The sequence below is a fragment of the Rattus norvegicus genome, chromosome 7 (assembly GCF_021556685.1).
Source record: "Rattus norvegicus strain SHRSP/BbbUtx chromosome 7, alternate assembly SHRSP_T2T, whole genome shotgun sequence".
NCBI classification, from domain to species: Eukaryota; Metazoa; Chordata; class Mammalia; order Rodentia; family Muridae; genus Rattus; species Rattus norvegicus.
In genome coordinates, this window is record NC_141540.1 from 13353548 (window position 1) to 13375739 (window position 22192).

Genomic DNA, 22192 nt, shown 5'->3' on the forward strand with positions numbered 1-22192 from the left:
GACCTCTCCCATCTCCCTGTACACTCCTGCCTCCTCGAAGCCTTTCTTGGGGTCCCCACGAGGGTCAGGGGGCTTCAGTTGTCATATGCTGCCATTGACGTGGACCCCCAGTCACCATTACCATGGCCTGGTCCTGTGTCTGTTGATTACCAACAGGCAGAACGGTCAGATGGTGCCTCCCATCTCTAGATGGCTCACGGAAGCAGGATATCACAGGAGATTTGTGAGCCTCCAATCTATACTCTTCACCTCTCTCCCTGCATCTCTGGGCACCTGTGTACCACGTGGGAGTAGCTCAGTGGACCTGACCCTATGCTCTGTGCTATCCCAGGAGTTGCACCCCAGAAACTAACCCGGGAAATGTTGGCAGGGGGCCCAGGGGTCTTTCCTCTGCTCGAGAACCTCAATTGCTCATTCATTCTATCCTGTAGCCAGAGACAGGCAGACACTGGATGACAGTCACAAAGTAGAGACCCATAGGCTAGGGTATCATCCAGCCTAGCGTGGCTTCGAACTTGCTGTGTCCCGTCCCGCCAGTGCTATAAGCACTCAGGGCAGGGTTCTGAACACTGAGAACTGTGGTAGAGGTTTGTTTTGTTTTGTTTTGTTTCTGGGTTTTGTTGTTGATGCTTTGAAACAGGGTCTCACTACACAGAAACGCTGGTCTGAGACTCGCAATCCCCCTGCCTCGGCTTCTGTGAATGGCTTCATCATTTTTCTGGCTCTGGTCCCCGGACAAGCCCGACCCCTGGGTTGTCTCTGCCAGCACTAAAGACTGCGCCCGCTGCATCAGAAGGGCGCACGCGCTCTGGAAAGAATGCTGTTTACCCCACCCCACGCCCAGGCACGTATTTTTCCGGACCGTCCCTTATCCACTTCCGGCGGAAGCGGCCTCAACAAGGGAAACTTTATTGTTCCCGTGCGGCGGCAGTGTTGGTGATGTCGGTGAATTATGCAGCAGGGTTGTCGCCATACGCGGATAAGGGCAAGTGCGGGCTGCCCGAGGTGAGGGCCGCGGTGTTCGGGTCACCGAATGACCCCAGACGGGGAGCTGCAGGGCGGAGCGGGGCATTGTGGGAACAGCACGAAGCATAGAGTCTAGACAATGGGAGGGACTTGGGGGCGGGAAGTGACGCCCCCTGCTCAACCCGGGTGACCGGGAGGAACCTGGGTCAAGGGAGTGAGGGGTTAATAGAAACGAGACCCAATCGTCAAGCCAGGGAGTGGGCGTTTTAATACATTAAGGGTGGTGGGGAAGCGACCAGGTGGGCTTGTCTGGGAGAACCTGGAGCAGTGGGAAGGTCTACAGAACTGGAAGCCGGCACCCTCACCTGGGGTACCCCTGTACCCCACCCTGTACTCCTCCCTGTACTCCTCCCTGAGTCCGGGCCATATGGTCCTTGAGAGTGAGGCTGTCAGTCTTTGTTGTTTCTGAGGGGGTATAGTGGAGTGGAGGGGGAGTCTCTCTTTGAGCCCAGGTTGGCCTCAAACTCTCAAATCTTCCAAGTATGGTGTTAAAGGCCTGCCCCACCATGCCTGCCTGTCTCATGTTATGGATTCCCTAAACATATCGAGTTGCATCTTGATTTAGGGGAGAGAGACGGATTATCTAAAGTCCAGGATGAGGGATGATGTCACCGGGAAGGTCGTGTGAGCCCCAACCTGAGCAAGGCAAAGGAGAGTGGGTGCCTGCTGGAACAGCACTCTGGGAAGAGGGCTCAGCATGTGCAAAGCACGTAGGGTAGGGCACAGCGACATATTGGAGGTATCTGTGTGGCTGGAACTAAGGGATGTTGAAAGGGGGCCGACAGAGCATTGACCCACAGGAGGCCTGCCACTTGGGAGGTCATATGTTGACCCCTCCTGCCCTCTGACCCCACAGATATTCGACCCACCAGAGGAGCTGGAATGCAAGGTGTGGGAGCTGGCGCGGCTGATGTGGCAGTCCTCCACTGTGGTTTTCCACACCGGCGCAGGCATCAGCACCGCCTCCGGCATCCCCGACTTCAGGTCGGTGAACAGAAGGGGAAACTGAGGCAGGGCTCTTGCTGATACCTCTGGGGACCAAGGTGAGGTGGCAGAAGGACCTCTCCATTTTCCTATGTCTCTGAAAGGCCCAGCAAAAAGTCCATTTGCCCAATAGCCAGAACATACCCATGTGATAGTAGCTGCAAGACATGCTGGGAAATGTATTTTTCTCACAGCTCAGCCGGCCATTGGGTTTTATAGGGTCAGAATGACTCAATATTATAGAGTGAAGTTCTTTTTTTTTTTTTTTCCTTTTCTTTTTTTCGGGGCTGGGGATTGAACCCAGGACCTTGCGCTTCCTAGGCAAGCGCTCTACCACTGAGCCAAATCCCCAACCCCAACCATAACCTTCTGTAGCAACCTATGACCACTGAAAGCATTCTGAGAATCCGCAGCCGGTCTCGGTCTCAACCAGTACTCTGCCCAGCTCCACGAGTTCCCTGCCTCGGTTTACCCCCAGGCCCTCAGCCTCTCAGCCTCTTTCATGAAGATTTCCCACTCTTTCCTTAGAACCCTTGCCTACCTGGCTGCCATTGTCTCCCCGACAGGATATAGAACAACTCCAAGAGCAAGGCTAGGGGCCGGAGGGGCCCCAGCGTCGCCCAGCATGGGCTAACTTCAGTGTTAACAGGGAGAGGCCAAGCCTGGAAAATGAATTTTTAACCTCTCTCCCTCTTTGTCTTCCTCTGCTGGCTATCCTCAGGGGCCCCCATGGCGTGTGGACCATGGAGGAACGAGGCCTCGCCCCCAAGTTTGACATCACCTTTGAGAATGCCCGGCCCTCGAAGACCCACATGGCCCTTGTTCAGCTGGAACGCATGGGCTTCCTCAGCTTCCTGGTCAGCCAGAATGTAGACGGGCTACATGTGCGCTCGGGCTTCCCCAGGTCAGATGAGTCGACCAGACGGCTTGCGTCTCTTCCTCCTTATTGGACCAGGGTACCCGAGCCCAAGGGTATTTATTAGGGGTGCAAATCAGGGCAGTACTTGGTCAATTGGGGGATTCTAGGCAGGGTTCCACCCCTGACTATGCCCCCAGCCCCTCCCTGGGGAGGTCAGCAGGGGCTCTAGGGCCAACAGATTTGGGGGGGGGGGGGCGTTCAAGACAGGGTTTCTCAATGTCTTGGCTATCCTGGAACTTGCTCTGTAAACCAGGTTGACCTAGAACTCACAGAGATCCACTTGCCTCTGCCTCCCAATGGTGGGACTAAAGGAGTGTGCCGCCGCCCTGCTAGCCAACAGATATTTTGTAGTGGGGAACGGGTATTTGTGTGTGTGTGAAGATACTGTCAGCTATGCGTGTAGCAATTCCTCAGAACGGGGCTGACTGGGGTGTCCTTCCTAATGTGAGGCTCCAGGAAAGAGAAGTGTATGTACCTTGTGAGTGAGCCACCTAGGAGGGCTTTCTGGAGGAGGCGGCAGACTGGGAAGGAAGGGTCCTTACTGGCATCCTCTTCTGCAGGGACAAGCTGGCCGAGCTGCACGGAAACATGTTTGTAGAGGAGTGCCCCAAGTGTAAGACGTGAGTACTGCGTGTGCAACACAAGGCCCTGCTCCTCCCTAAGCCAGTTCAGGGCCCTAGCATGGCCTAGAGAGCAGGGGCAGTCTGGTGAAAGGGGGCTTGCAGACAAATAGGCAAACTCTTTCTTCACAGTCCCCCAAGCGAGAAGCTAGAAAATGGGGTGATACAGTCGTGTCCTTGGCAAGAGGGGTTCTTATAGCCAAGAGCCTACACTGTGGCTCTGGGCTGCTTGTCAACATGGTGGGCACACCAGAGCCTCAGGTGTTAGGCAAGAACTATGCTCCCTGAGCTTCAGCCCCTGACTCCCTCTTAAGGGGTCTTTTTTCAGATAGGACTTCATTACGTTGTCCAGGTTAGCCTGGAATTTGACATCCTCCTGTTTCAGCTTCCTGAGCGCTGAGCTCACAGGTGTGCATCATGTTTCCCTAGACGCCTCCCTCCCACCCTGCTCATGTGTGGACACCAGCGGCTGATACCAGTCAGGCTCAGTCCCTCTGCTTGTGTTCTGAGGCAGACTCTCTGAGAACCTGTCCCTCTTTGGTTAGGCTGAATGGCCAGTGAATCCCCGGGGTCCCCAGTTCAGCCTCCCAAGCTCTGGGGCGACAATCCTGCTCCACCACGCCCATCTCTTTCTGTGGGTGACTCGAACTCAGAGCCCTGTGTCTGCATACCAAGCACTTCCCAGACTGAGCAGTCTGTCTATCCCTGGACTGTTCGTCTTGCTCTGTAGCCCATGGGCTGAGCCTGGTTACACAGCCCCCAGCTGAAAGAACATTAGAAAATGCATGTCCACACTCTTCCCCTTAATAGGCAGTACGTGAGAGACACGGTCGTGGGTACCATGGGCCTCAAGGCCACTGGCCGGCTCTGCACCGTGGCCAAGGCGAGGGGACTTCGGGCCTGTAGGTAAGTAACTTTCCTCACATACTCCATCTGTTAGGAGGTGAGCGCCCCCTGACTCCCTTCCCTGACCTTTTATAGAGGGGAGCTGAGAGACACCATTCTGGACTGGGAGGATGCGTTGCCTGACCGGGACCTAACGCTCGCTGATGAGGCCAGCAGGTGTGACCCCATGCTCCCCAGGCAGAAGTGGGAGGGAATAACTGCACAGACTTCCGCAGAAGGTCGGAACTGGGTGGGACATCAGGGGTGTACCATCGCCCACAGCCCTGGGCAAGATAGGTGCAGAGGAGTGGAGACATAGTGAGTGGAAGGTCGCTGTGCTTTCCTGCTTTCAGGTTTTCTGTGGTAGTGGGGAGAGTACCGGGCCTTGTGTACTCTAAACAAGCCCTCTGCACAGAGCCAGCCCCACTGGAGGATTCTAGGCAAGAGCCACGCCCTGACCACGCCCCCAGTACCTAACTGGGGGGGTTCTAGGTTGGGGCCACCCTGACCATGCCCTCAGCCTTTTCTTTTCTAAGACAAGGTTTACCGTGTAGACTAGACTGGCCTCAAACTCAGTCTACCTTCTAAATGCTGGAATTCAAGGAGAATGCTTCTAGAGCTGGCTCAAAGCTTGGACCTTTTGATCCTCCTGCCTCAGCCTGTGGAATAGCCAGGAAAACAGGCCTGTGCTGCTGTTAGTTTTTAAAAACTGACAGTGGTTCAAAGTGAGACACGAAGACTGAATCTTGGCGCCCAAGTATTTCTCCAATGCCTGGCGGGTGGGCATGAGGGCTGGAACCTGAGGTGGGCCTGAGCCCGTGTCCTGTTCTCTGTTCTAGGACTGCAGACCTGTCTGTCACCCTGGGTACCTCACTGCAGATCCGCCCCAGCGGGAACCTGCCCCTTGCCACTAAGCGCCGCGGAGGCCGTCTGGTCATTGTCAACCTGCAACCCACAAAACATGTATGTGCCAGTGCCCTGCCCAGCGCCCCTGTGTCCCCTGCATGTCCCCTACGCCGCACTGACTGTCCCTCGCTCTGGCAGGACCGCCAGGCTGATCTGTGCATCCATGGCTACGTGGATGAGGTGATGTGCAAGCTCATGAAGCACCTGGGGCTGGAGATCCCCACCTGGGATGGACCCCGAGTGCTAGAGAAAGCCCTGCCACCGCTGCCGCGCCCAGTAGCACCCAAGGCTGAGCCCCCTGTGCATCTCAATGGTTCCTATAAGCCCAAGCCCGACAGCCCTGTACCCCACAGGCCTCCCAAAAGAGTGAAGACAGAGGCTGCCGCCAGCTGACCCGAGTGTGTGGGGCGGGACTGGTGCTTGAAGAAACCACACATGTTGGGGGTTCTTTGTTTTTTATATCCTGGGGACTAAACCCAGGTTTGCATATCCCACACCCCGGCCTCTTTTCAGATTTTCCTTTGAGACCAGGGTTCCCTAAATCTCTCAGGCTGGCCTGGAACTCACTACTGTAGCCCAGGCTGGCCTGGAGCTAGCCCTGCCCACCTCAGCCTCCACTGTAGCAGGGATGGCGGGCAGACACCCAGTGTTCAGCACAGTTCCTTCCGAGTCTCACTGTGTCCCTTGTCCGGGTCCTTCTGAGGAATCTCAGGGCAAGGGGAGTCCCACGCATGAGGAAGAGGCTGTGCCCTGAGGATGCACGTGCCTCTCCACCAATCACACCCCACTCACCACTCAGGATGTGCCTGGAGCGGCAGCTACACACTCCACACACCACTGCTGCCCCCTGCACTCACCCCTGGCCCTGACACAGAGCCACCAAGGACCCATCTATGCATAGGAGAGACAAGGGCCCACCAGGCACCCATCTGTGCTAAGGGCCCCAGGCTTCCAGAAGCTCCCAATGCAATAAAAAAATTCATTTCATTCATTTACATTTTGTTATATCTACTTATTTCCTTTGTGTGTGTAGTGTGTAGGTTCATGTATGGAGGTCAGCTGATAACTTGGAGTCAGTTCTTGCCTACCAAATGGTTCCTAGACGTGGAGCTCAGGTCATCAGTCTTGGCTCCAAGCACCTTTAACTGCTGAGAGCCCTCTCGCCAATCCTGTTCAGCCAACCCACCCCCACCTCCTTTATTCACCTAAATGTGTTAGAGTCCCTCCCAACCCAGGCTATGGGAGACCCTGTCCCAAAGGAGGAAGTTTGAAGGACCTGTTTTGTTATTTTGTTTTTTGAAGTCATTCCTCCCCAACATGGCCAAATCCATGGATTAAACCATCCCTGTGACACCATCACCTCAGGAGCAGGCCTCCCGACCACGTTCAGGTCTGGAGACATCTCCCACAACTCTCTTGTTTATGCAGGCACAGCGAGACCTGACATTTTTATGTGGGTTCTGAGGTTTAGAACTTAGGTCTTCCATGTTTGCACTGAGCCACATCCCAGGAGTTCCTAGGTGTCTGGTTGGTCTAGGTCAACCCACTCACCAAAGATCCATGAGCCACAGGCTGCACTCAACTTGGTGCTGTTTCAAGTCAGAAGAGAGGATACTTGGAAAGTGCTCTGGTCTCCCTGCCGCTGCCTCTCTTGTCTCTGTCTCTGTGTCTGTCTTCCCACTGCCTGGTCAGGGGCTTGGTCCCCCACACCGGCATTCTAGAGGACCTGATCAAGCAGATTTTTTTTTTTTATAATTTTGTAAGTCTTCCTGATAGAAAGACTTTTCTTTTTTTTTAAGATTTATTTATTTATTATATATAAGTACACACTGTAGCTGTCTTCAGATACACCAGAAGAGGGCATAGGATCTCTTTACAGATGGTTGTGAGCCACCATGTGGTTGCTGGGAATTGAACTCATAACCTCTGGAAGAGCAGTCGGGTGCTCTTAACCACTGAGCCATCTCTCCAGCCCTGATCAAGCAGATTTTACGGGTGGAACCTGGAGAACCTCAAGAATCATAGATGCTGATTGCAGGACCTCCTGGTCGGGATATACAGTGAGAGTCTCAGGCAGAATCACGACTGATACCTGCAAAGGCCAGTGGTCTCCACTCTACCCTCACCATACCCCACCTCCAACATTCCCACTTGGTAATAGCAAATGTATGGTGGAGAAATCCTCAGAAATCCTGCTCAGTATGGAGGCTTCTTCATAACGTTCCAAATCGTCACCCAGACCAAAGTCCCCACCCCAAACCCTGAGCAACACCTACCCTGCAAAGTCTTCATTCAACCTTCATCTTTTACAGTTCACCCTAGACGCAGCCACCTGGTGCCAGCAGTGAGGTCAGGTTCACAGCACTGATCTCACGCACAGTGGAAGGACTGAGGCGGACCGTCTATTGGCCACCCCCAGCGCTCCAAAGACAGTAATATGCACTGGAAAGCAACCATGTCCTTGAGTGTGGTAGTGTGGGGAAGCCTGCATTTATCTACAGTCTTTTTGAAGACAGGAAAGGACCCCAGAAAAAAATCCCGCAGATGTAAACCTCATGGGAAAGCCTTAAAATCTTCAGATGTTTCTCACCCTTTCAAATGCACATGAAATTCCACACACAGGAGCAATGGCATGGGGAAACCCTCCATTGGTCTTTGGTACTTTGTGGGTTCTTCCTTATTCCTCCCCTTCCCATTTACCAAATACCACTAGATAAGGGAGGAAGGGGGATGGGGTGGAAGGGCTGGATTTAACCCCTTTCTTCTTTGAGCACAACTACTAACAAACCACAACCAACCAACCCTCCTAACACTTCTGCCCCAGAGCCATTGATCATCAACCAACCACCCTGCCTCTTGGGAACCCTTGCATTTTATATGTTCTCCAAAAAGTGCCCAGAACCCCAAACATTACCCGATCACAGAGATTGTCCAGTGTACATGGTATGGGGAAGCCCAAACATTACCCAATCACAGAGACTGTACAGAGAGTGTACATGGTGTGGGGAAGCCTGAATGTGGGAAGGCAGTTCCTGAGGATTGAGCACATGGATGCAAAGTGGGTAGGAAGGTTGTCGACTTCCACATATCCACATACCCACCAGGCAGCACGTGCACACACTGCAGGGACTCCATATGGACGCTTCCTGCTTCCATAAAGCAGCGCTGTCTTTATGTCCACCCGAGTGCACGTGGGAGACAAGGTCAGATCGGCAGTCTGGAGGACCTTCAGTTGCTCCTTTTCCTTACAGAGATGCATCAGAAAGCACCTGTGAAACCCAAAGGTACATAGTGTGGGTCACCCTACAAAGGGACTCACATACAGTGTTCCAGAAGCAACCTGAAACAAGAGAAGCAGTCCTACTAGCGTTGAAGATGTTGTGGTGCTGGTGTGAGCAACTTGTGTGTGTGTGTGTGTGTGTGTGTGTGTGTGTGTGTGTGTGGCGTGCAAGAGATGGACCCCAGGGTTTTGCATGTGCTAAACCAACACCTCACAACTGGGCTACATTCCCAGCCTAAGGTGTATTTTTTATTCATGGGTGTGAGTATATGCACACAGGCTCATGTGTGCAGGCGTGCTCACACCTGTGTGGGGCTATTTGCCTGTGCATATATATGCTAAGCCTGGAACAAAGTGTCTGGGTCCCCAGACTATTCTAGGCAGAACCTGGGCCTCATGTGCTTCTCAGCTAAGCTGGAAGCCAGCAAGTCCAATGGTCTCCATGCAGCCACCCACTCAGAACCTGGGTTGCAGGCAGTACCAAAACGTATTCATGGGTGCTGGGATCCAAACCCACGTCTCGAGGTCGAGCTCCCTTCAGCTTTAGCTGTCATCTCTGCAGCCTCTGAACTGAACTCTTTATATGCAACTAGGCTCGGATTATGCTCGGTTCAATGTCAACCTGTCACAAATTAAAGTCACCTGAGCAGAAGACACACCTGAAGAGACACTCTGATTGCCTTCACCAGTGAGGAACAATGGCCCAGACAAGGTCTGTCAGGGGAAACACCATCCCACCTTCTGCTCCTGTGGCTGCTGCCCTCTGGCTGATGGCAGTTATCATGGAATAGAGACCAGCGGTTCTCCAGGAACCTTCTGGTGCCAGATTGGTACTACTGAGGCACCTTGTGGACTCAGTAACTACTGTTTGTTGTCTCCAGTGAGAGACGGCCATTGTGGGACTGCTGTGGTACTGAGGCTCCAGCCTCAGTGGTGGGAATCTGGTTCTCGGTGTCTCAGGTGGGCTTGTGCTGGCATTGCTGTTTTAGAGATAACTCAGAGCAAGCACACGTGCATCCACACACATGCGCATCCACACATACACACGCATACACACACGCGCATACACATGTGCATACACACACACACACACACACACACGGGCATACACACACATGCTCATACACATACACACACACACACACACACACACACACACACACACGCGCGCGCGGTTCTGTTTCCGTGGTGGTCCTGACCAAACCCCTCAGTCTCTGTCCAGTGGCTAGTAGTGACTATCTCGTGGGGCTGCTTGTACAATGACTGGTGGTATTTACTCATGACCTCAGAGTAGCAAATGTGGGAGTTCATCCGCTGCATTTTCTAGGTTTCCTACTGTGATTATTTTACTTATTGGGCAGAAGAACATATTGCTTTTCATTCATAAAGTATCTGAAGTGCCAAATTATGCAAAACTCGAGGAGCAGTCTTGTGTAGATGGTCCCTTCTGGCATCCATTAGCTGTTTGGTGGTGAAGTTGACAAATGCCTCCAGTCACCTATGTGATGATACATTTTTTTTGTTTTTGTTAACTTGACACAAACCTAGAGCCATCGGGGAAGCATGGATTTCAGTTCACTTCTGGGTGACATTGCTCTGTGAGCTTTGAGGACCCAGCCAGGTGGCCACCTCTTGGGGAGCCTGAGAAGCAGCCACTGGGAAGTGTTCCTCCATGGTTCCCAGGAACTTGGGAAGAGGAGACACTCCAGGATGAATTTAGCCTTCTCAGCAGCAAAAGGATCAACTGAAGAGACACATTGACTCCATGACAGGTTTCAAACTGGCAGCAGGTAATGGAATGTCCTTAAAGACACAACAAGACAAAGGCCACCTACCCCGGGATTCCTCAACAACACTTTCCAGCCACCGTGCCCTGGTAATGGTTCTAGAATGCCTAGAGATAAAGTAAGACAAGGCCACCTTCTCAGGATCTTCTATGTGCTTTAAATCAGGCCTGAGAGCCCACTGCAGGGTCTATTTTGATAATGGGAGACCCCAGCATGCTGGACTTCTGCAGAATAAAACACTCTCTGCGGTTACATACCATTTCAGCCTGGGGTGTCATTTGGGGAATCATGGACCCAGACACAGCCTCTGAAGGAATGAACACATAGCAGCTTTTCAGAAAAGGCACTGTTAGCAAATCAATTTCCACATTTCAAACCTCTTATCAGATCTAGGCGCTGTCTGAAGGAACCATTAACTAAGCAATTCCCAGGCAAGAGAGACTGACTGGCTTGCCAGGTGTGTCTCAGGACTAAGTTACACAAAGGCTGTGAGAATCCTTCAGGAAGAGCAACTCCACAGACCTCGGATAACAGTCAGTATTTACAAACGGGTACTTCAAAGCCTAGGAGCCATCACTCCGGAGCTCAGCATGAACAATGGTGGCTCCCGTAAAGCTCTGCTACAGCTCTACAGACCAGACTGGCTTCAAGCTCAGAGGTGCCCCTGCCTCTGCCTACACCCCACCCACATGTCTGCGATTAAAGGACTGCACCACCACCTGGGTCTTCTTTAGATATTAATGTGTTACTAAAATGTCTAATTGGATGGTGAATGCCTCATTATTTGAACACTTCCCTTAGCTCTGATTCTACCCAGACACCATGCCCCACTTTGTCTCTGGATGGCTCATGAAGCGTGCTGACCTACTCCTTCCTGAGTGCTAGACCTGGGAGGATTTCTATTGCAACCTAAAGTACATAATCCCCAAATCTGTATCCAATAATAATGTTAGAAATTATGAGCACTTGGACCAGCAGGAGAGCTCAGCGCTTAAAGGGGCTTGCTACAGGGTAATGTGCAAACATGGGGTACCTTTGGAAGACCCATGCCACAATGTGCTGCTAAGAAATCGTGCCAGGCAACAGATCTAGTATGCGAGGTTTACTGGAGGGGAGGGAGAGTGAATGGCTGTCTCAGAGTGGAGACATGAGGGAGAGACAGAGACAGGCAGAGAGAATGAACCAGGCGGGGAGTGAGAGACATGAAGGAGACAGAGCCAGAGAGAAACAGGAGAGAGATCTGGGGTAGCCAGAGCCTTTTGTGCACACACAGGGCACGCTTAGAGTTCTTGGCAACAGGTGATGACATAGACTGACACTAGGTCGATGGAGGCAGGCCGGTGGAAGTGCCTAATTGCTAACCCTTGCTGCCAAGCCTGACAACCTGGGTTAGTTCCCTGGGAAGAGAGAACCAACTCCATAAGTTGCCCTCTGACCTCCACATGCATGCCATGCAACCGCACCCCTACCTAACTTACCGATTAGCCTAACAAACAAACAAACAAGAGAGGCAGATATTTGTGGGCTAGGGAGATGGCTCGGCAGTTAAAAGTAGAAAAGGACATTCCAGAAAGGACATGAATTGCACCTGGATATGCCAACTGGAATTCCAGCCTTGAGAGGGTTGACAGGGAACTCAGTCTCATTGACAGACCCTAACCTGAAGACATGAGTGGAGAGAGATGGAAAATGAGTCCAACACCGACCTCAGACACCATCTCATGTCTCGGAATGGCCCCAAACTCACTGTGCAGGCAAGGATGGCCTAGGACTCCTGCCTCTCTGCCTCCTCCTCTCCAGGGCTGGGATGGTGTCTGCACCGCAGGCCTGATTGCTCTGAAGCTGGGGAGGGAGCCCAGACATGCTGCCTGTTAGGCTACCATCCTCTCATGGCCCTTTGACGTTACGGGAAATCCCTGCACCCTCTTCACTGGGACGCTGGGAAACGTGCCCTGAAGACCCAACTGTCAGGAAAGCTGTGCTGCGGGGGACAAAGCAGATGCCATCCTGCTCTGCCAGGGCTGGCCTTACAGGCACAAAGAGGTGCAAGAGTGGATGAAGGGCTTTCAGGTCTCCGTGGCTTCAGAGAGTAGCCAAGGCTGGACCATGTGTGGCAGGGTCTGCATCCCTGAAGGAAGGCCCTGAGAGTCCATTGTGTCATCTTAGAAGGTGAAATTTAAGTAACAATAGAAATCCCAGGACCATATAGTATCTGTCCAGGAAGTCTACAGACAGGAAATAGAGCTGATCCACAAACAGGACAAGCGCCCTGCAAGTAGTGGAGGTGGAGCAGTAGGACCACATCGCAGCTGCCCTACTGCTGTGAGGAGACACCGTGACCATGGCAACTCTTAAAAAAGGAAACATTTGGTTGGGGCTTGTAGGGAGAACATCAACTGTCAGTAAAAAAGCAGATGGCCAATGAGCTGAGGCAGGAAATAAGAGGTGGGACACTGTTAAGAAGAGAGGATTCTGGGAAATAGTAAGAGATAAAATAGAGATGGGGCGCGGGGGAAATAGAGATGGGGCGCGGGGGAGGGCGGAGTGGGGGGGCCTGAGAGACATAAACCAGCAGACAGATAAACTCAGAGCTGAGAAGACTCCAAGAAAGGAGCAAACTGGACTGAAGAAAGTTAACTAACCAAGGGGGAGAGATACAACGGTTAAATGGTTGAATAAGTTAAGAGTTAGTCAGGGGGGGCTGGGGATTTAGCTCAGTGGTAGAGCACTTGCCTAGCAAGCGCAAGGCCCTGGGTTCGGTCCCCAGCTCCGAAAAAAAAAAAAAAAAAGAGCTAGTCAGGGAATGAGTCAAAGCTTCTAACCTGGGCATTTAATAATAATTAGTTAGTTTCAGAATCGTCATTCCAGGAGCCAGGGTTGGAAAGGAAAACTTGTATTTTAAAAATTCTTTTACTGGGGTTGGGGATTTAGCTCAGTGGTAGAGCGCTTGCCTAGGAAGCGCAAGGCCCTGGGTTCGGTCCCCAGCTCCGAAAAAAAAAAAAAAAAAAGAACCAAAAAAAAAAAAAATTCTTTTACCAGGGGCTTGCTTACAGTTTCAGGTATAGTGGTGCAGGATATTTGACCACACTGTGAGATTGTGTTATTTACTGTGGAAAAAGTGTTTTTTGATGTGCTGCAGCTCAGCCCTAGCACACACCTTTAATCCAAGAGCATCCTGCTTGAAATCCTTTTGTAAACAGGGCTCAATAGAGTCAACCATAGGCCAAGAGATGGAGCAAGCAACTGTTGACAGGAAGTGAACATATGTTTATTAAGAAAAGAAAAACGGGGGGGGGGGGCTGGAGAGACGGCTCAGCGGTTAAGAGCGCTGACTGCTCTTCCAGAGGTCCTGAGTTCAATTCCCAGCACCCACATGGTGGCTCACAACCACCTGTAGTATGATTTGATGTCCTCTTCTGATGTGTCTGAAGAGAGCGACAGTGTACTCATATATATTAAATAAATAAATAAAATCTAAAAAGAAAAAAGAAAAAAAGAAAAGAAAAACGTAGAAAGTAAGAAAAATCAGAAGGACAGAGAGATGGACAGGAAGTACAAGGGAGGGACGTTCAGGTGGAAGGAGCTTTCCCCATTTATTTATTCATTCATTCATTCATTTTACATCTGGATCACTGCCTCCCTCCCAGTGCCCCACACATACAGTCTCTCCCTCCATCCCCTCCCCTTCTCCTCTGAGGGGGTGGAGGCCCCCTGGGTACCCCCCACCCTGGCACACCAATTTCTGTAGGGTTAGGCACATCCACTGCCACAGAGGCCAGACAAGGGAGTCCAGTTAAGGGAACGCAGTCCACAGAGGTCAGCAGCATTAGGGACAGCCTCTGCTCCAGTTGTTGGGGGACCCACATGAAGACCGGGCTGCACATCTGCCACGCATGTACCAAGGCCTCTGTCCAGCCTGTGTGTGCTCCTTGGTTGGTGGCTCATGTTTGAAATGGTGTGGCAGAAAGAGAATCTGTGTGGGATGTTGGCTGAGGAGGAAGGTCAGCCGGGTGCTTTCTCTCTCTCTCTGAGCTTGCATCTGACTCACAAATCCTCATTGGTAAAATTGAACAACTGAGATTTTACTCAAAAACAGCAGTTTAGTCCGTGATAATCATGTCGGGAAGCAGACAGGCTTGGGATCCTGTATTCACAGGCAGCAGGCAAAGGGAGACACACTGGGCCTGCCATGGGCTTCTGAAGCCTCAAAGCCAACCCCAGTGATACACCCCCTAATCCTTCCCAAACAATTTCACTGAGGACCAAGTACTTAAATATATGAGCCTATGGGGGCTGATCTTGTTCAAACCAGCACAGACCACCTGAGCCTTTGCGAGCCCGGATGCTTCTGTCTGAGTTCCAGATGGAGACATGGAGCTGTGGGGTTGGGGTTTGTCCTGCTGAGCTCGTCTTCTTTGTTCTGATTATTCTTAGTTGTGACCCATTCCTTCCTCTAGGAATAGAAATATTTATTCTGTGCTAATGTCTGTTACAAACACGTAGCTTGGTTTTATTTGTACTCACTGAAAGTAAGAGTCTGAGTTGTGAAATTTGGACCTTTAAAACCTCATTATTGATTTTATGTGTATTAATGTTTTGGTGCATATATCTATGCCTCGTGATTTCAGTACTAACAGAGGTGAGAAGTGGACGTCTGTGGAACTGAAGTGCAAATGTCTGTGAGCCACCATGTAATACTAGGATCTGAACCCACGTCCTCCACAAAAGCAACGAGTAACTGCTGAGCCATCTCTCCTGGGCGCGCGCGCGCGCGCGCGCGCACACACACACACACACACACACACACACCTGCCTTCTTGTACATAGAGTCTCACGTAGCCCAGGTTGGCCTTTGCTACACTGGAAGATTTTGACCAGCTTGAAATACATGAGAATTTGTCAAAATAAGAATACTAGTACTAGTTGTGGTAGCAGCAGTAATAATAATAATTAGTAGTAATAGTAATAATAATTGCCCAGGACCAGCCTCTGCCAATTCAGGGTTCTCCAAAATGGGGTCATCTTATTGGATGGATGTGAAACCAGCCTCTCAGGCACTGATGCTGGGGCAAACTGACAGGTGAAAGTCATTGCTGTGATGAAGCTGAGCTCAAAAACAGCTTGCAATTTCTCTCCCTCTTCTCCTCCCCCTCCCCTTCCTCTTTCCCTCCCCCAGCTATTCCCCTCCCTCCTCCCTCTCACTCTCTGAGTTCACCTCATTCTTTTATTGGCTATACACTTCCTTGTTATGCAATAATACACAATTATTTTCCTCAAGTCCATTATATTCCAAAAAAAAAAAAAAAAAACCCATATAACTGTCACCAGAAAGCATAGTAACAGTAATCGGGGCTGTATAGCTGTCTCGTGGGGCAAGCATGGAAACATGAGTTCTGATCCCCGGCAACCACATAAAAGCCAGGTGTGGTTGTCAATACCTGTAAGCCTGATGCTAGCAAAGATGTGTCCCTGGGGCTCGGTGGACAGTCAGCCTAAGTGAAGCCATGAGATTCAGGTTCAGGAAAAGACTTTGTCTCAAAAACTAAAGAGGGGCTGCCAAGAAGGCTCAGCAAATAGGAGGGCTTACTGCACAAGTCTGAGGACTAGACTCTGCACCCTCAACACCACACGAGGCCATGAGGGGGTGGAGACAGTAGGACTGCTGGAGCTTGCTGGCCAAGAGAGACTGTATAACCAGGGAACAAGGCTGGGTGTAAGTGACCAGGATACCAACGTCCTTTTTGGGTCTCAGTGCATACACAAGTGCACATCCCTCACATGCACACGTGTGAGTGTACACAAACACACAAAGGTGAAGAGCAAAGCAGCCATTGTTTTTCCCCCACCCCCATCCCCTAAAGCACCCACTGTTGACCTCCAGTCTCCATGAGCACACATATCCACATCCTCAGGTGAACACTCATGCCTGTGATTACCGTCCCTGGAGCGCGCGCGCACACACACACACACACACACACACACACACACACACACACACACACGTTTATGAAGTCCCTCTGTGTATATGAGCAGAGTGACTTCAGGAACAAATCCATAGCAGGATGTGGCAGCTTGCTCTGACCACGTCGTAATGTAAGCACTTAAACAGATGCTGTCTGTGTAGTTCAGTGTTGGGTACTTGTATGGGGTGCATTTTCAGGTGTGTTTGGAAGTAGGTTGGGGAGGGGGAGGTTTACCCACACTGCTCACACAGTAAAGACTGGTTCCAAATGAGTCGTGCAGTGTACCCTCAAGGACTCAGAATACCAGAAGGCTCTGCTCCACCCCATGCTTCTAACAAGTGTACGATCTTCCACGTTCTCTGAAGGATGAATAGCAAGAGAAGGCCATCCCACAGCGCTGACACACATGCAGTCATCTAGGAAAGACGAGTGACAGACAAAGGCTTTTGCACACACACTGTACACTTGCAGAGCAGCTCTCCAGTGTGTGACCTCATGTGTCCTTAAGTTATGAGAAGCTGAAGGCTCTCCCACATGAGTCACATGCATGACTTTTCTCTGCTCTGTGACCTCTCCTGTGTTCCTTAAAGGAAGAGAAAGGAAAACTGTTCCACATTCCAGACATTTCAGGATCTTTGTCCTACGAGGACTCTGTACATTTTCTAAGATGTTTTTTCCAGTGTCCTCACACTCGCAGGCACTCTTCTCACCACCAATCTCCACATTCGCATTAGCACAACAGGCTCTCTCACAGTCCTCTCCAGGATACAATGTGTCTTGTGAGGGGCACTTTCTAGATCTCAGAGACCTGCCTGGACTTTGTACCATCATTGGCTCCACCTACAGGACACAGCAGGACCCTCAGCCTGGCCAAAGCAGCCTTCTTCACAGTCTGTCCATAAAAGGACTGCCATTCACAGCAGGAAGAGTAGTTAAGGAGTCATTAGAGATTACAGGTAGCTTCAATTCAATGCTCGGAATCTTGTTTAAGACCATGTCCTGTGGGTTGGGGATTTAGCTCAGTGGTAGAGCGCTTGCCTAGAAAGCGCAAGGCCCTGGGTTCGGTCCCCAGCTCCGAAAAAAAGAACCCAAAAAAAAAGAAGATAGAGACATGCAAGTGTCTGAGTCCAAGGCCAGCCTGGTCTACAAAGCAAGTTCCAGGACAGCCAAGCTTACGAAGTGAAGGAAACCATGGGAAACAGAAAGCTGGTGAAAAAGTAATTGAACAAGGGAGCCATTTTCCAGGCCAACAGGCAGTGCCTTGCCAGCTTCAGCCACATGGCTCTGGGTTTATAGTCAAAAACAGAGAAAAGGAGGTTCCTCTGTGACTAAGGAAAGCTGATGAAACCAGGCACTCAGCAGCGGTGTCATGGTGGAGGCCCAGGGAGGCCATTGTGTGAATTTGTGAAGGTGAAGCCTGGACTGCCTTAGAGTCCCTAAGGCCTTAGAGATGCCAGGGCTGTGTAATACTACTGAGGGAAGCTGCACACAGGGAGTGGAACCAGCCCTCGAGAAAGTGTGTTGCAGTGACAAAGGAGTTGGAGATCTGAAGAATGCTCCAATGTGGAGAGCTCTGGGTGCCACTTCAAGGATATGGGCAAGAATGTTTACACCGGGCTAGGGCAAGGGAGTAGGCCCAAGAATTTGACACTGGGCTAGGACAAGGCTCAAGATGAATGCGACTGAGGAATGTGCTCTTTTTATCTTGATCTTCTTGTTAAGTCCCTGAGTACAGTAATCACTGTGGGTTTGCCTTGGGCCTCAGGGATCGGAAACAGCTCCAACTTCATCTTGACCAAGAAATGGCAAAGTAGGCAAGAGAGACGGTAGGAGAGCCCTTGCCTGGCATATGTGTGGCTCTCAGTTCAATCTCAAATACAGAGAGCTAGAGAGAAAAAAGAAAGGGTGGGCAGAGAAGAAGAGAAAGAAGAAAGGGAGAGGTGAAGAAGAGAGGGATGGGGAGAGAGAAGAGAAGGGAGAGAAGGGAGGAAGGAAAGAGGAGAGGAGAGGAGTAACTTGATTTAACCACTCTTTCTCCCACCATTTATCACATTGGTTTCACTTCCTATCACTAGACAGGAGAGAAAGGAGAGAGGGAGAGGGGGAGAGGAGAGATCCCTGAATCTAATTTCTTTCTTCTTTGAGCACAACTGCTAACAAACCACATCCAATCCTCCGAAATGACGAAGAACTACACAGCCTGTTCCTCAGAGTATTATATATCGCCGAAGAGTCCCTGAATTCCAATTGTCACACAATCTCAGAAACTATCTGCAGCCACTAGAGCAGGAGACAAATCGTAGTCAGCTGTTGGACAGTCTGAAGCAGCCCCGTATCCTATACCTGGGGTTAAAACGAAAACATATTCTTATATTTGTTTTTTAAAAAAACAAAATTCCAGAATTCTCACTACAGATGGGAGAGGGGAAATGGAGCCAATACGAGATTTGCATTCCTGGACACAAAGCTTAGTGACAGGAGGCTGTGGACCAAGGAAAGTCAAGTGTGGTGCCTTGGGAGTGAGACCAACCAATAAGACAGTTGCCACTGAGGCTCAAAGACCTGAGCTCCCTCCTAGCACGGAGGGCATGGAGCATCGCTGGCTGTGATTTTCATTTTTTAAAATGTTTCTTTTTAGTGATGTTTTTTAAATGTTTTAACCTTTCTTGTAGCCCACCATGCACCAGAGGTAATGGGAGAGAAAGGAAACAGGTTAAGTGGACTTGTTTAGAAAGGTTCTTTGGGAGGTCCACATCATAAAAACAAAAAACAAAAAAAACAAAAAAAAAAACAAACAAACAAAAACAAAAACAAAAACAAAACCAGAAAGGTTCTTTGGAGCAACTCCTATGAGGGGCTTAGGGGTGTGGTCAGGGGTGGACTACCTTCCTCTGCTGGTGATGCTGAATGGAATGGTTTGCATCATTGTGCTCGTTACAACAACAGGGTCAAAAGAAGTCCTACACACTCTTGCCCTGGAAATGGCATTCCACAAGCAGACAATAGAAACCTGATACCTTCCTACTAGACCCAGGACAAGGTCTGTCCCTTCTCCAAGTCCACATTCACAGTCCTTTGTGTGACTGGACCACAAGTCTTCAGTGTTCACCTAGACCAGGTTTTCAATGGTCACACTCAGCACCTTGGACTCCTCCTGGCAACAGGCTGGTACCAGGTCAGTGTGTACTTCAAACCTCCTTCCCAGCCCTGTGTTACCCTTCCCACCGAAGGGAACCCCACCACCACCCCCAGACAGGGTCTCACTGTGAAGCCCTTGCTGTTCTGGAACTCACTCTATAGACCAGACTGGCCTCAAACTCAGAGATCCCCCTGTCTCTTCCTCCTAGGAAGCGCTGGGATTAAAGGTGTGTAACACCACCACCCAGTGAAGGAAATTCCTTTTCCCTAAACTCTCAAATGTAATGTACAAACCTTTTTAAACTCCTGTGTCCCTCACCCCATCACCTTTGCTATATCAAACTCGCTTCTGTAGCTGGAAACCTGTCTCTAAGACTCAAGTCCCCTGGTCCCAATGTCCAATCCCTCCAGTAATTTATTTATTCTGGTTGCCCAGGCTGGCTTCAAACTCCTGGTAATCTAAAACACACACACACACACACACACACACACACACACACACACACACACCCTCCCGCCTCAGATTTCCTACTGCTGGGATGTTCTACACATCAGATTTTGCCCCGTGCTGCGAAGGTTTAGTCCGGTTTCCCAGCCCCTCTATCCCACACAGTGGCCTAGGAGCCAGTTCCTGGCTATAGTGATCAGGTCTCCTCCCTAAGGTACACTCTCCTTGCTGGAGTCATTGTGGAGAGACTGATGGCTAGCTAGCACGATTGACTACCCTTTGCAGAGACCTGGTCTTTACAACTAGGTAACCTGGCGGCCATTCGGCTTTCCCTTCCCGACTGTCTAAAATTTAGCCACGGCCTTGAAGGGACTGAACAAGGCAGGTGGCCTGCAGGGTCAGGTGTCAGCCTGTCCCCGGGTTGCCCGTACACTGGAGGTATCTGTTCTGCAAGCAGGATGAGATTGGGCTGTGCATGGTCGCACACGCCTCTCCCAGCACTCTGGACGTGGAGGCAGGAGGATTAACGTTTATGCACAGTCCGAGCTACACAGTGGGACCTTTTCAGGACACGCGGCTCACACCACACAGTATCTGTCTCTTAGGGTAATTTAAATTGCAATGTAAGCTGTGGTCAGGGACAGTGGGAGAGAAAGACGCTGTCTGGCACCTGCAACACTGAGTTTGATCTCCAAACCTGCAAACAAGGTGCATGCGCGCCAGCAAAAACACAGACGTGGGACTCAGCTGGTAAAGCACTTGGACCCGAGGCCCACCCTAGCACAAGGGAGCCAGGGTTACTTCCTGGGATGCCTGCACTGGGGCACCGGAGACAGGAAGGTCCCTGGTTTGAGACTGCCAGCCTTAGAAGCAAGTCGAAGGTCACAGTGAGACAGCTTATCTCAAAGGAAGAAAATGGTGGTGGTACAGGACTCCTGAGGACAGATATCCAGAGATACCTCTGGTCTCTACACAGGCACATTAGACATAGTTAAGAGCTTGTATTTGAGCAGAATTGGAGTTTAGATGATGGTAGACACACACAGACACACACACACACATACACATACACATTGGAAAGGCCAACCCTCGAATATGATGACATACCCTTTCTACAGAATCCGTACACATTCTCCTCCGAACTTTACATCTTTTCTTCACTTTGGGGCGGGGCACACAAAAAATGTGATTCCTAAGATCTTAAGGGAAACTTCTTCTACCGTGTGGGCCTGAACTTAGGGAGTCACTTTGACCACTGAGCCCCATTGCAGGACTTTATTTTTCCAATATTCATTTACTTACTTATTTGCATGTTTCCAAGTAACATCTGCAGATATTCCTTATAACCGTTCAACACCGACTGTACGTGTACCTGCGTTCCAGGTACAGTGTTGAGTGAGGCGCATGGTTCCCATGGAAACAGCACCGCGTCTCATCCCTCCAGTAGCCCTGCGGGGCCCGCTAGTGTTGTCCTGAGCGGAAACTAATCCTACCTTGTACCCTAACCCAAGATCACGAGCTCCTGCAGACACACAAATTTTTAGCCTTTCCCTGCCCTTCCATCTCAATTCTAGACCTTTGGGCAAGATGGTGACTTTTCGGACCATAGATGTCGCCATCTTGACCAGCGGTAGCCGCGTGCACGCGGCTCTGGGCTCTTTGGGCGAATGAGGAATTATTTTGGGTCAAGAGCAACAGCGACGGAGGCCGAGTCGTCAGAGAAACATATTTATGTTTCTGGTATCTTACGATCGAAGTTAACATCCAGTTCCGACCATTCTCAGCATCCTGTTCCGGTTTCAGTCAACTTCCAGTTTTCCGTACAAAGAACTTCCTTTTCTTTCCCACGAACCGGAAGTGAAAATGGATCTTGGCCAAGTGATTGGTGGAATATTGAAAATGGGCAGGACCATTCAAATCCTCCACTAGCCGATCCCAGAACCTCTGATGCCCGCCTTTGCTCAAATGTGATTGGATAGTGGACAGCCCTTCTGAAGAAAATTTGCTCGGTGGGCGGGGTCTAGCGGGTAATTCTCTGACTTGGGTCGCATGAGTCCTTTTTTGAATGCCTGGATACCCCCTAGTCAGCAATGCTTAAGCGAAGCATTAATGCTCATATTCAGCTCCGCAAGATGGCTCAGCGCCTGGGAACGCTTGCAACAGAGAACTCGAGGTAGAGTTCCAAGTGGTGGAAGTTGAATTGAGCCCAGCGAGTGTTAATTCTGACGTCCATCAT

The 22192-nt window shown here is 50.6% G+C and overlaps 1 protein-coding gene and 1 long non-coding RNA gene across 12 annotated transcripts; one reads left to right on the forward strand and one right to left on the reverse strand.

Moving 5' to 3' along the window:
* Positions 1–906: 906 nt before the first annotated feature.
* On the forward strand, positions 907–6335 carry Sirt6 (sirtuin 6). Of its 10 annotated transcripts, none has more exons than XM_087556279.1 (9): positions 914–1005; positions 1592–1765; positions 1883–2069; positions 2732–2914; positions 3490–3549; positions 4360–4455; positions 4531–4611; positions 5274–5397; positions 5479–6335. In XM_087556279.1, exons 4-9 carry the CDS (start codon positions 2754–2756, stop codon positions 5731–5733), a joined length of 777 nt encoding a protein of 258 aa, XP_087412405.1. In that variant the 5' UTR covers positions 914–1005; positions 1592–1765; positions 1883–2069; positions 2732–2753; the 3' UTR covers positions 5734–6335. The 10 variants fall into 10 exon arrangements, with proteins under 10 accessions (NP_001026819.1, XP_087412405.1, XP_087412399.1 ...); XM_087556273.1 differs by having other exon boundaries at positions 1883–2010; XM_087556274.1 differs by having other exon boundaries at positions 1592–1741; positions 1883–2010.
* Positions 6336–8193: 1858 nt separating this feature from the next.
* Positions 8194–21768, reverse strand: LOC102551996 (uncharacterized). 2 transcript variants are annotated; one of them, XR_015625050.1, is made up of 3 exons: positions 21259–21768; positions 10665–10714; positions 8194–8609 (listed from the first exon to the last, which is right to left on the reverse strand). It is a non-coding gene; the product is annotated as an uncharacterized LOC102551996 (long non-coding RNA). The 2 variants fall into 2 exon arrangements; XR_015625049.1 differs by lacking the exon at positions 10665–10714.
* Positions 21769–22192: the final 424 nt, after the last annotated feature.

Coding starts and splice junctions, on each gene's coding strand:
- Sirt6 (NM_001031649.1), top strand. CDS start 940: ATGTCGGTGAATTATGCAGCAGGGTTGTCGCCATACGCGGATAAGGGC. Junction 2,915..3,489: donor GTGCGCTCGGGCTTCCCCAG/GTCAGATGAGTC, acceptor CCTCTTCTGCAG/GGACAAGCTGGCCGAGCTGC. Junction 5,398..5,478: donor ACCTGCAACCCACAAAACAT/GTATGTGCCAGT, acceptor TCGCTCTGGCAG/GACCGCCAGGCTGATCTGTG.